This window comes from Lucilia sericata, unplaced genomic scaffold (genome assembly GCF_015586225.1).
Source record: "Lucilia sericata isolate MDLA Ls3-8-SP2 unplaced genomic scaffold, ASM1558622v1 Contig000161F_arrow, whole genome shotgun sequence".
Classification (NCBI taxonomy): Eukaryota; Metazoa; Arthropoda; class Insecta; order Diptera; family Calliphoridae; genus Lucilia; species Lucilia sericata.
The window spans coordinates 541,436-555,260 of NW_023994191.1; the positions used below are offsets into that span (position 1 = coordinate 541,436).

Consider the following 13,825-nt stretch of genomic DNA (forward strand, 5'->3'; position numbering starts at 1 on the left):
TCCGCTTTGCATACGCCGTCAGCTCCAGCACCTCTACACCAGGCGGCTCTATAGCTTCATACGGCATGTACACTGAGGCCACCGAGAGCAACCGCTCACCCTTGACCTCTCTGTTTATAACGGTTAGATCACCGCTCCTAAAAGAATGAGATATTAGAAAATTAAGTTCATTCTTTGCCAATATACAAGTTCTAACCTTATCCTCAGTGGACGGGACGAACAAAGTATATCCCGTGATCGCTAATCCACAAACCCTATTGTTATTTAGCCATGGTTCTTGGATTAGGGCCACGTCCGTCTTGGAATGGGTGATGAACCTTGCCAACTCCGCTGAAGCTGCCTCACAATGATGCAGGTTTATTTGCACCACCTGCAGCTTCCTTGGATCTGTCATGCTTAGAGTATCTAAACCGTACAGTTCCAAGTCCGAAGTTGACAACTCCCCTCAGCCCATCCAAGATCTCGAGGGATTTGTCGTCTACAGCGAAACGGAAATCCCTCCCTGTATTCTCCTTGCACACCATTGAAGCAACAAACTTCCATTGGTTTGTAAGGAGATTACTGTTCTGCTTGGCCAATACCGCCAGTATGGTGTCCACCGGTCTTATGGGTGGTGGAATCCACACTGTCACTATTGACCTGAGTGGTAATTCAGATGCATAAATCACCTCGAGCTTTGAGTCCGGACTAAGGTCTCCAAGCTTGGCAACCGTGGCCCTTAAAAATTCAAAGGAATTTTTATTGCCACAGTTGACAATCTTGATGCCCCTAGCCCAGTCTGCACCCTTGAAGGATACGTCATCTGGGCTACCACTGTATGCAGCGATTTCGTCCAGGAACCTGCCCTCGACCAGCTGCCAAAGCTCGGGACTGATCTTCCCATCCGGATCAGACCGATCTATAACAGCCGCCCGAAAGTTTCCATCCAGGCTCGTGGATTTCTTCACCTTCTTCGTTGATGAGGTCGGCTGATCATCCCCAGATCTAGCTCTTTTAATGGTCCCCTTTTGAGGCTCATTAGAGGTGCTAGCCGGGTTTCTACCAGCCGTCCTCAGCGACGAAGATTTTCTGGGCCCCTTTAGCTTGGAGTTCTGGCCACCTCCAGACCCGGTTCTCCTAATGGCCCCCTTTTGAGGACCCTTAGGAGAAGCAGCTGGAGGTTTCCCTTCCCTCTTCGCCCCTGGCACCACTTTGGATGATGTTTTGTTGCCACCCGCAGCTCCCGCCGAGGCCCTGAGCGCTTCGGCAGCAATAACACCATCCTCCTTTTTGTTTTCGTCACGACAAGCAGCCGATGTTGAAGGCCCCACACCCTTGTGAGTGCATACCTGGCCAACCTCATTACCTGCTTGCTGTTCCTTAGAAGGCCACCCCAAGATAACACTAACAGGACCATAGATTCTTTCAAATCTAGCTACGTCATGCTTGTGCTTCTTGACGAGGTACTTCTCCTTTGATGAGAACGACGCCGGATCTCTCTGCTCCATCTTAGCCAGAAAGGCCAGAGATTTCCGGGTGCCGTTCTTCGCCCTATCCTCTTTCGTTCGACCAGCATTAGCAAGATCTCGTGGAGGGGCTCTTGGCGACTCCTCCACGGCGGCTTGCCGAACGAGATTGGCGTTCTTTACGCCATGTGGACGACCTTCTTCCGAGAGGCTACATTGGTCCTCCTTGGCCTCGTCAGTAGGAGGGGATGACTCTGTCATCCGACCGTGAGCAGACACCACAGTGGTGTTATGTTCCCCGTCGGATGACAGATCCATCTCCCCGAACTTCTGTGTGGCGCCGGATTCTCCAAAGGAGTCCTTCGACAACCCTAGAAGGTCGTCCACATTACAGTCCGTTAGAATCTGTTCTTCATGCTTCAAGATCCTAGCATGAATGTCAGTCAGTGTCAGTCCTCCGTCTAATGATAGGTCTTTTGTAGTAAATGTTTTATTTCGAATAAAATATTATGAGAATTGAAAAATCAACAAATACAAATATTACTAATATAAAAATACAATCAATATACAAAGTATTATACATAACATAACAATTTAATTCAACACTTTCCCTTGTTATGTGATGTTGGAGATTTCTAAACCGATTTGATTACAAAGCATCTTCAATCTTGTAGGTTGTAAGGGTTTTGTCATCAAATCCGCTAATTGATCTTGAGTAGAAATTTGTTGAATTTCAAGTTCTCTTTCACTGACTTTTTCACGAACAAAGAAGTGCTTCAAACTAATATGTTTTGTTCGTCTATGATATTGTGGATTTTGGGCCAATCGTACAGCAGCAGAATTATCAACGTAAAGTAAAGGAATGTCATTCAAACCAATTAAATCTGTATATAAGCGCCTTATCCAAATAACTTCTTTTGTTGCTTCTGAGGCTGCTACTATTTCGGCTTCCGTTGTGGATGTAGCAACCATAGTTTGCCTTTGGCTTAACCATGAAATAACTCCTCCAGCAAATTTCACAATAACACCTGTTGTGGACCTTCCTGTTTTTAAACATCCACCAAAGTCTGCATCACTGTAGCATTTAAGTTTTTGGTCTGACTTGTTTTTATAAGAAATTCCGTACTTTACTGTTCCAGATATGTAGCGAAGAACTCTTTTGACACGGATAACATCATCATTGGAAGGATTTTCTAACGTTCTAGACAGGAACCCAACACTATAGGCTAAATCAGGTCTTGTTCCCAACATTAAATACATGATGGCTCCTACGGCTTGTCTATATGGAAATTGAGAACCCTTCATGTTTTCTTTCCCTGGTTCGAAACTTTCACCTTTTAACATTGGCGAGGAAACCGATCTGCTTTCTGAAAATCTGAATCTTTCTAAGACCTTCTTTGCGTACGCCTCTTGGTTAATAAAAATGCCATTATCATCTCTTTTTATTTCCAATCCTAGAAAATAGCTTGCATCTTTGGTAGTTATTTTGAATTCTCTTCTTAATTCTGTTAAAAACACTTCCAACTCTTTGGGATCTGTAGCAGCTACTAGGCCATCATCTACATATAGGGCAAGTATTAACTTCTTACCATTTTTATCTCTCATATATAAGCATGGATCCGCTTCACTAGCCTTAAAACCAAGCTCCAATAAATACTTCCCAAATCTTCGGTTCCAGCATCGTGGGGCTTGCTTCAATCCATATAAACTTCTTTTAAGTTTGCATACCTTCTTAGTACCATCATCAAAACCTTCGGGCTGTTTCATATAAATAATTTCCTCAAGATGACCATAAAGAAACGCTGTTGAAACATCAAATTGAGATATGTGCATGTTTTGACTAGCAGCTACACTTAGAATAGCTCTAATTGTTCCCAATTTGGCTACAGGGCTAAATGTTTCATTGTAATCTACACCTTTACGCTGTTTAAAGCCTTTTATTACCAATCTTGCTTTATATTTGTCTATACTTCCATCAGGATTAGTTTTCACTTTAAATACCCACATTGATGGCAAAGCTTTGGAATCTTTTGGGAGATCAGCCATTTCCCACGTTTGGTTTTCCTTTAACGAATTCATTTCGGAATTCATGGCTTTCATCCATTCTTTCTTTTCTGCGCTATTAATTGCATCGCCAAAAGTAACCGGAGTTTCAATTTGACTTACGAAATCTTGGGACGCCATAACGTAATCATCAAATCTTGAATTATGTAATAAGGTGCGATCTCTAAGTCGTTTGCTCATCGGTTCCTCATCGTCATTAGTAAATGATCTCTTACGCTTATTTACCTCGAAACCGTGGAAATCACTTACATCTGAGTCTGAATAACCATCTTCTATACACTCTTCATAAAATTCGTTTTCTTCAGTATCTGAATTATCTTCCTGGTGACTAGGTTGGGATTCGCTTACAGCATACTGACTGTCCTGAGAAGTGCTTGGCTTGCTTAGATCCACTTCCTCAATTGGCTTTTCGTAATTTTTAAATTTTAATATAATTTCACCACTCCTGTCTTCCGAAATATTCTCACTAGCATCTTGAAAATCATCACAATTTATTAGTTCTTCACTAAACTTAACATCTCTTGATAATAATATACTGTGATTTTCTTTTACATAAATTCGGTAACGTTCTTCTGTGTCATATCCAATTAAGTAGCCCTTGGTTGCTTTTGGATCCATTTTCTTTCTCTTCTGACTAGGAACATGGGCATAGCATTCACTTCCAATTATTCTTAAATGATTTATTCTAGGCTTTCTTCTAAACCATAGCTCATGTGGGCTCTTACCTTCAACAGAAGTCTTTCGAGTTCGATTTAGTATGTATATGGCTGTGCGAACTAATTCAGCCCAAATTGCTTCAGGAAATTCAACGCTCTTATTTGAATACTTAAACGTTCGAGCCATTTCAATCACTGTTCTATTTTCTCGTTCACTTGCACCGTTTTGTTGTGGTGTATAAGGAGCAGTCAACCTCTGTGTCACTCCATATTCTTTTAAAATTTTACGTATTTCATAATTATCAAACTCACCTCCATTATCGCTCAAAAATTCTTTAATTGGATTTTCTTGGTTCTTTGCAAGAGCTAAAACTTCTTTCAGTGCATCTTTAACTTCAGATTTTTCTTTTAGTAAGTAGCCAAAACAGTATTTAGTATATGAATCTTTAAATATAACTAAATATTTCTTTTTACTAAAAGATACTGGAAATGGACCACATACATCGGATGACATTAACTCGCCTGGACTACTAGCCTTCTCTCTAGTTCCAAATGGTTGCCGATGAGACTTTCCATAAATGCAGGATTCGCATAACTTGTTGTCTAACTTAACATTAATACCAAGTTCTGTCTTGAGTTTTTGTTGAACATGTCGTTTATCTTGATGTCCCCATCGCTCATGATATAATTGCAAGGTATTATCAGCTTCTGTAGAATTAACTTCATTTATTGTTCTTGGGATGACTGGTTCGATATCTGCTTTGTATAGGGAACCTCCTTTTTCTCGATGTCCAACTAACAAAACTTCATTGTTTGATAAAAGTTTACAGACAGTAGCAGTCGACTTAAATTCACTATTATTTATTTTATCTTGGGTAGACAATACGGAGAATAAGTTCCTGGATATGTTTGGAACATACCAAACATCTGTCAGATCAAATATGAGTACCTTGTTGTTTACTTTTGATTTGATCTCTATAGTTCCCTTCCCAAGGACATCCAAAATTTCTTTACCGGCAGCCTTAATTTTGCACGAGTTATTAAATTTTTCAAAGGTTTTAAATAAACTTCTATTATTCGTAACATGGCGGGTTGCACCATTATCAATCCACCAATCATTTGAAAAATCTTCATTAATTGCGTTTATTTCGTCACAAATTAATGGTAGTATTCGGTGAGATGTACATTTTACTTCACTAATCTTTTCTTTTACTGGCTTACCGTCGTTGATCCATTTTCTGCAATCACGTACCCAATGGCCTTTCTTGTTGCAATAATTACAGACATCAGATTTCTTATTCTGTTTGTTACTTGCTGATGATGACTTCTTTTTAAAATTATTCACCACTAAAGCTTCATCATTTTTCACAACATTTGCTCCTTTGCAATTTCTTTCATACATACATAGTTGTGCTGACATTTCATCAAAATTCTTTTCTTCATTCTTGGTTAAAAGCATCCAGCTTGATTTAAACGTATCAAATTGTGTTGGCAAAATCTGAAGAATTTTACATACTAATAAAACATCTGGTAGTTGATTTTCGTTCCTTGCTTTTAAACCGTTGTTCAGTTCCAACCATAAGCTTTTTAGTTTTGCAATATGTAGACTCACATCTTCATTTGTGTTCCACATGAACGAAAAGAAATCAATACAGATTTTGAATAATTGATCTTTGGATCTCGCTTCAAATTGTAGCATTAATGATTCCCAAGCTTCTGCAGCAGTTTCTTTATCCATTATCTTTTGGTATACTTCATCACTTACTGCGCTTGTAATCATAGACTTCGCATAACTATTTGCCTTTCTGAACAAATCTGTTTCATCTCTGTGTATCTTCTTTTCTTCAGCTGTTGCGGTGGTTGGTAGTGGTATTGGTTTCACTAACTTACCATCTATAACATCAACTGCTCCTTCATGATAATCCAATAAATCACGCATCTTGCGTTTCCAGATTGGATAATCCAATTCATTTTGAAGAGGCTTGATGTGTTTTGAAAAATCCATTTTTACTTACAGATTCTTCTTATAATCTTGAAGTATTTTAATCTTGATAAAATGTCTTAAATATCTTGTAAAATTTCTTGAAAAATTCTTGTTTTTCTTAATATCTTAAAAAATTTTCTTTATTTGAAGTTTCTTGAAAATTTTCTTAATTTAATTTTCTGAGTTTCCTGGGCACATAACCTTTTGTAGTAAATGTTTTATTTCGAATAAAATATTATGAGAATTGAAAAATCAACAAATACAAATATTACTAATATAAAAATACAATCAATATACAAAGTATTATACATAACATAACAATTTAATTCAACAAGGTCTGTATCCCCACCATCCTCACTAGTCCGGTCCCTGAAAGCCGTAGTGTCCAGCTCTACTACCCTTTCGTCACATTGTACGTCTTTTCTGTCCGCTACTACCTCTTCCTTTTCCTTATTTAAATTTTCTGATTCAATTTTGATCCCACGAATATGCTCGTTCGGACGGACCATCCACGCAGTGACGGCATACGTGGACTAGGCAACTATCTTACAACAGCGTTTTACCCTGACGCTGAGGGGAGCTGTTAACGGCTAATTTATTTACGCACTAATTAGCCATTCAGGACCTCGGCACTGCTTCCAACCACCTTGACCTTAAAAGTGCTTATATAACGCAATACCCTAATAGTAAAGCTCTTATCAATCAAGAGCGAACCTGCAATGGGCAATCACGTATCATCTATGCCATGATAATAAAGCGACAAGCTATGTAAACCGCTTATTGCTACAGCCATACCATGACAGGATGAGTAACCTTTAGTTATACACCCCTTTATAAGCCAGAACCCACCGCGAGTAGAGGTTTGAAGCCAATAAACTCAGAAGGCCCTGACAACAGAGTGTACGTAAGCCCTCGCATCGCGACAAGATTGTTACCCAGGCGAAGGAATTAGGCAGCTAATTTCCTGTAAATTAAAAATTACGTTTAATTTAACTCCCTTAAAATTACGAAAATAACAAAAAAAAAAAATCGTAACAAAATATTTTTTTTGTGAAATCAAAAATAATTCTTGTATATTACTAAATAATCTTGTTACGAAAAAAATTCGTTACTTTCGTTAAATATTACATGCCTTAACGAAATTATTTTGGTAAAAGAAAACAAAGTTTCTTAATATATACGAAAAAAAGATATTACGACAGGTTTTCGTACTTTCGTAAGATTAGAAAAGGGGTTGATTAAACAATATTTCGTATTATACACGAAATTTTCGTATATATTACGAAAAAAAGTAGTTACGAAATTTTTTTTCGTAAAGTTAAGCATGGATTATTTTCAGTGTATAAAACGATTTAAGTTTCTATTGTATAAGTCGTAAAATAATAGAATATTTTTATTGAACAAGCAAAATATTTTAAAAAGTCCAATATTCGAAAAAAAATTATTATATCATGTGTATATAGTTTTTTATGAATATATAAATATATTTGTTTTTTAAAAATCACAAAAAATGATATACCGGAAGTCTTCTGTAAAAAAAAAAAAATTTAATTCCATTCGTGATCTTGATTAGTTTAGAAAAACTCTTACAAATTCCAGCGATTTTTTTGTTTATCTGTTAACGCTAAAAAATAACTTGGCAACACTAAATGTCAAAATAAAACATCATTGCCGCGAGAAGCAGAAACCGTCGCTGATATATTTAAAAGCCATCACCATTAATATAAAAGTTTAAGTTAAATCCTGTTAAAATGTAGTCAAATCCTATTGATATTTTTGTTTGTATCTTAAATTTTTGCAATTTAAATATTTATTTTTTGCTCTCTATTTGAATACTTTTAAAAGCAAGTTATTAGAATGCAACCGTTAACATTTTCAGTACCAAACGGCGTAAAGTGAAGTTTGGTCGGCGCTGGACTCTGGATGGTGGTGGTGTTTTTTCCACATCTGATCTAAATTTTTGCAATAAATTTGGTTTTTCATATTATAATTAATAAAAAAGTAAATATTTTCAGAATTAGTGGAAAAAATAATACAGATATTAATTAATTAAAGTGAATACAACATGAAGAAAGTATTGATGGTGGCTGAGAAGCCGTCTTTGGCGGCATCGTTGGCACAAATTTTGTCAAATGGAAGAAGTACTTCGAAAAAAGGTTAAATTTAACAGTGATGTCATGGAAACCATTGTTTATTAAAAATGTTTACGTTTATTGTTTAGGTACTAGTAATTCTTGTTCGACTCATGAGTGGACGGGTACCTTTAAGGGCTCAACTGTACTCTTTCGCATGACATCAGTGTGTGGGCATGTAATGTCACTGGATTTTGTGGGCAAGTACAATTCTTGGGATAGAGTTGATCCCGTTGAATTGTTTGGCTGTCCCACCGAAAAGAAAGAAGCAGTTCCCAAGATGCATATGCGCAGTTTTCTTGCCCAGGAAGCAAAAGGTTGCGATTATTTGGTTTTATGGCTGGATTGTGATAAAGAAGGCGAAAACATTTGTTATGAAGTTATGGATGCAGTGTCAAGAGTGATAAATAATGTTTATAATCGAAGCGTTACATATCGTGCCCACTTTTCGGCTATTACGGAAAAGGATATTAAAGGTGCCATGGAATCGTTAGGCTTTCCTAATGAAAACGAAGCCAAATCTGTGGATGCTAGACAAGAATTGGATTTACGTATTGGTTGTGCTTTTACTCGCTTCCAAACTAAATTTTTCCAGGGACGTTATGGTGATTTGGATGCTTCCTTTATCTCATATGGTCCCTGCCAAACGCCCACATTGGGTTTCTGTGTCAAACGTCACGACGATATTCAAACATTTAAACCGGAAAGTTTTTGGTATTTGCAACTGACTGCTGGCCAGCCAGAATTCAGTTTCGAATGGGCACGCGGTCGTGTATTCAAGAAGGACATTGCCATAATGCTCTTGAATATGGTTAAAAATCAAAAGGAGGGATTGTAAGTACAGATGATAATATAAATTGGTTTTGTAAAGTTTCGCTAAAAACTACATTACTTTTGTTGTTTAGAATTGAAAGTGTAACTTCGAAAGAGCAATTCAAAGGTCGGCCACAAGCATTAAACACTGTCGAATTGATGCGTATTTGTAGTTCTGGTTTGGGCATAGGTCCCTTTCAAGCAATGCAAATTGCTGAACGTCTTTATACGCAGGGTTATATAAGTTATCCACGTACGGAAACAAATCAATATCCAGCTAATTTTGATTTAAAGTAAGTTTATATCAAATTTTAATACCATGTATGGAAATAATCATATATTTTTTATTTTTATTTAGTGCTGTCTTGCATATACTGAAACCCTCCACAGAATTTGGTAGCGAAGCCCAGGCTATATTGAGCGATTTTAATCCACCACGCAAGGGAAAAGATGCCGGTGACCATCCTCCCATTACACCCATGAAATTGGCTTCGCGTAATGATTTTGAAAGAGACACATGGCGAGTCTATGATTTCATTTGCAGACATTTCTTAGGAACCATATCAAAAGATTTAAAATATCGTACGACAGTAGTCAAAATGCGTGTTGGCATGGAGACTTTCTCGTGTACGGCAAATGTTTTAATCGATCCTGGTTATACGAAAGTTATGACTTGGCAGGCGTTTGGTCGTGATGAAGCCATACCTCCATTCACCGAAGGCGAACGTGTACAATTTAACGATGTACGTTTGGCCGAAAGTCAAACGAGTCCGCCGGATTACTTGACAGAAGCTGAATTAATTACTTTAATGGAACAGCATGGTATTGGTACAGATGCTTCTATACCCGTGCATATCAATAACATTTGTCAACGTAATTATGTGACAATTGAGAGTGGCCGTAAACTTATACCTACAACATTGGGTATTGTCTTGGTACATGGCTATCAAAAGGTGAGTGTGCAGAATGGACTATTGAAAATTTGGTATATTTAAATATTGATATATTTCTACAGATTGATCCAGAATTAGTGTTGCCCACTATGCGCTCTGAAATGGAAGGCATGCTTAATCTTATAGCCAAGGGATCGGCTGATTTTAATGCAGTCCTTAAACATGCTATCGATATTTTCCGTTTGAAATTCTTATATTTTGTTAAGAACATATCCAGTATGGATAGTTTGTTTGAGGTGTCATTTTCTCCCCTGGCCGAGTCTGGTAAGTCTCATTCGCGCTGTGGCAAATGTCGACGTTATATGAAGTACATACAATCAAAACCAGCACGTCTGCATTGTTCGCAATGCGATGAGACCTACTCGCTGCCCAATGGTGGCAATGTTAAGGTTTACCGTGAATTCAAATGTCCTTTGGATGACTTCGAATTGTTGGCGTTTACCACCGGCACCAAGGGTAGATCGTACCCCTTCTGTCCCTACTGTTACAATCATCCACCGTTCAGGGATATGCCTAAGAATGCCGGCTGTAATTCTTGCACTCACCCCACCTGCCCTCATTCTCTGAATACTTTAGGTATATCGGGTTGTGTGGAGTGCGAACATGGCGTTCTTGTACTGGACTGTACTTTAGCGCCAAGTTGGAAAATTGGCTGCAATAGATGCGATGTCATAATCAATTGCTTTAAGGGAGCTACTAAAATAACTGTAGAAGGTAAATTATTTACACAGGATGTTATATTGAATTAATATTAATTAATAAATTTATTTACCCCACCAACAGAAGATAAATGCGACGATTGTGGCGCTCAAAACGTTAAGGTTTTGTACAAATCGGACAAGACAAAATTCAAGGACGGTTCGGAAGAAAAATCCGGTTGCATATTTTGTTCATCAGATTTTACTCATTTGGTAGAAAAACATCGTGCAGTAGCATCACGACCTGTTAATATAAGAGGTGGTCGTGGAGGTCGGGGCGGCAGAGGTGGTAGTAAAGGTGGTCGTGGCGGCGGTGGTGGTAGAGGAGGCCGTGGTGGTTCACGTCAACCCAAAGACAAAATGGCTCAATTAGCTGCCTATTTTGTTTGAGATTGATCTTTTGCTCAGCATAAAATTTATTCATAAAGATTTGCAATGTTGTAAATTACAACATTTAATACATTTTATTTTCAATACATACGTACATATTTATTAAACAACAAATTAAACATTTTTATAATGTTTAATGCATTTATAGTAATTTTTATGTATAATGGCAACACATATAAGAAAATAAAGTGATAGTAAAAACAATTTTAAAACAATAACTTTATCTTCTTTTTACAATCTATCGGTTAATACAATAAATGTATATTTGAACGATATCATTAGATGTCCTAGACTGAAATAATTAATCCTAGAATATAGTTACCTTAAACGCGTGAATGTAACTAATTTGTTATGTCCTTTTGCATTTCAATTGATGATATATTACTGCAAAATAAATAGCTAAAATGGCCCATATACAACACCAGCATGCTGACATAGTAATTTCATTGTAATTTCATGCTCGAACCATATATCACACCAGCATGCTTGTACAATATTCATTTTTCAGAAATTTTTTTATGGTAAAGGTCGTTGCGAATAGTACAGATATTTACAAAGAACTGGCCTATTTTGTTTATCGTCCCGTAGGCATATAACATGTATATTTCATATAAATTTAAAATGTATAAAATTGGGAGCTATGGTATTGCTTTGCTTTCAATTGAATAAAATAAGAATTTGGTTAATTGATTGAGTAAAAAAAGAATTTGGCATTAAGAAAAAATAGAGTTGGGAAAATTGATCTGAAAAATAATTATAAAAGAAGGTCGGTTAAGGTAAAGTCTTGACTACAGTGAGGAACAATCGGATAAAGCGTTTCTTCTCAGATGGCTTGAGATGTGCAACTATCCAAATTGTTCCTCAATATATAGTAGCTTCAAACATCTTAAATCAGTGCATCGATTTTGAGTCGAAGAAAGGAGATATGTCGAAATGACGCAAAAAATAGTATATGAATACAAAAACAAAAAAAACAAAAACACGAGTAGCGCGGACAAAATGGATCTCCTTCTGTCTTTCAATAAATTAGGTCTTCAATCATCAAGCATTTTTCCATAAACATATTCGTCCAATAACAAAGATGTATGATGATATTTCATGTTACTCTGTGATAGCTTCCTTAGGTAGCACAGGATAACTTTATACCAAACCGTCTACATATATTTCGAAAACTAAATATTATAGGTACTAATTATAATTATACAAGTTTCATTCATATTTTTTTATTATATGATGTAAAATTGCCGTACTCACTTTAGATTAGAAGAAAACAATACTGTTATTTCTTATACATATATATATGTATGTATGTACATATGTATGTATATTATGTGGAAGCTAAGATATTAATTACACCAGTTTTTTTTCTAAAAAAAAAGAAATAAATTAGATGCAATTCTTACTAGTCACATTTTGTAGAAGTCTTTGTCGTGTGCACCCTGTAGTAGGGCAAAATTTAAAAAGAAGAAGACGGAAAGAGAAGTTGGCAACGCGGCTGTACAAACTAACTGACAGCTGGAAAATGTAAACAAAAACAAAACTATAATGTAAAAAAACTATACGGTTTAGATAAATGGCTGAAATGGTGTTAAATTGATGGGAACCATATTGGTAACCGAGGTTTCTCGTTACCTAAAAAGTAAGATGTCGGTCCTTTTCATTTTTCCCTGCCCAAGAAGAAGGTGGAGCCCGTGGCCGTCAAGAACAATAACAAAAATTTTAATTTAAATTAAATAATTTCCTTGTTTTTTTTATTCATAAAAGTTTCAAACTAAACTACAAATAAAAGTTAAAACAAAATAAATTAGAACTTAAAACTAAATTACATCATCATAAAACTAAATAAAACAGAAAAATAAAGCTAAATCAGCCAACTCTGAGCCACGCCATCGCCAGCTCCATCCATCGAGGGACTCCTTTAGCAGATCCGCACCATCGGTCCTGTGGTGCCCAGGTATTAAGGTTTTCGACCTTGTAAGTTTACCTCTTACCCGAACGACAGGACGAACAGAACCAGTCAGTCCTTTTAGATAATTTCTATATATAAAAAAAAAAAGAATAAAAAATTTCATTAAACAAAAAAAAAAAACAGCTATATATTAGTTTATAGGCAAACCTTACGGTTAGTTGCTCGAAGCCAGTCCGCGGGTTGAAATTGAACCAGGCGTGCGCGTAAGGTTAGGGTTGAGCTCAGGCCTACTTATGAATAGTGTCGCGGTGGATTTGTTCTCATAGGTTGCCGGAAACCAGTATATACAAAAAAAAAAAAAAAAAGAAAAGAAAAAAAAAACCCAAATTATTTAAAAGGTTCTTGTAAAATATATATTTTTGTTACTTACCTGAAATACCCGAACAGACTGTAAAACGGACGGACAGAAAACCACACCTGCAAACCAGCTCTCCTCAATAGTCCATTTGCGTTAGTCCTGCCAGCTGTCCATGTTGAGGAACCTGAAAGTAGAAGGGAAAATCTTGAATTAAAAGAAGAAAAACTCAAAATGAATTAAAAACTTAAATGAAATTTGAAACCTAAAACTTAAAAACTATAATTTGATAAAAGTTAAAACTAAAATTTGATTAAATTTTTAAATCTAAAAGCTAAAATACTAAAAACTAAATTTTGTTAAAATCTTAAAAAACTAAAACTAAAAACTAAATTAGCAAGAATCTGAAGTTGCTAAAAAACTAAA

At 36.4% G+C, this 13,825-nt stretch overlaps 1 protein-coding gene across 2 annotated transcripts; it reads left to right on the forward strand.

Moving 5' to 3' along the window:
* The first annotated feature begins 8,028 nt into the window (after positions 1 to 8,028).
* On the forward strand, positions 8,029 to 11,342 carry LOC119601410 (DNA topoisomerase 3-beta). 2 transcript variants are annotated; one of them, XM_037952335.1, is made up of 7 exons: positions 8,029 to 8,150; positions 8,205 to 8,305; positions 8,371 to 9,115; positions 9,187 to 9,387; positions 9,453 to 10,047; positions 10,110 to 10,761; positions 10,831 to 11,341. In XM_037952335.1, the coding sequence occupies exons 2-7, from the start codon at positions 8,215 to 8,217 to the stop codon at positions 11,133 to 11,135; spliced, it is 2,589 nt and encodes an 862-aa protein (XP_037808263.1). In that variant the 5' UTR covers positions 8,029 to 8,150; positions 8,205 to 8,214; the 3' UTR covers positions 11,136 to 11,341. The 2 variants fall into 2 exon arrangements, with proteins under 2 accessions (XP_037808263.1, XP_037808262.1); XM_037952334.1 differs by having other exon boundaries at positions 8,029 to 8,305; positions 10,831 to 11,342.
* Positions 11,343 to 13,825: the final 2,483 nt, after the last annotated feature.

Bases quoted from the DNA above. Each gene is read 5' to 3' on its own strand.
- LOC119601410 (XM_037952334.1), top strand. From the start codon at position 8,215: ATGAAGAAAGTATTGATGGTGGCTGAGAAGCCGTCTTTGGCGGCATCG. The intron at 8,306-8,370 runs GTTAAATTTAAC...TTTATTGTTTAG, and splicing joins AAGAAGTACTTCGAAAAAAG to GTACTAGTAATTCTTGTTCG. The intron at 9,388-9,452 runs GTAAGTTTATAT...ATTTTTATTTAG, and splicing joins CCAGCTAATTTTGATTTAAA to TGCTGTCTTGCATATACTGA.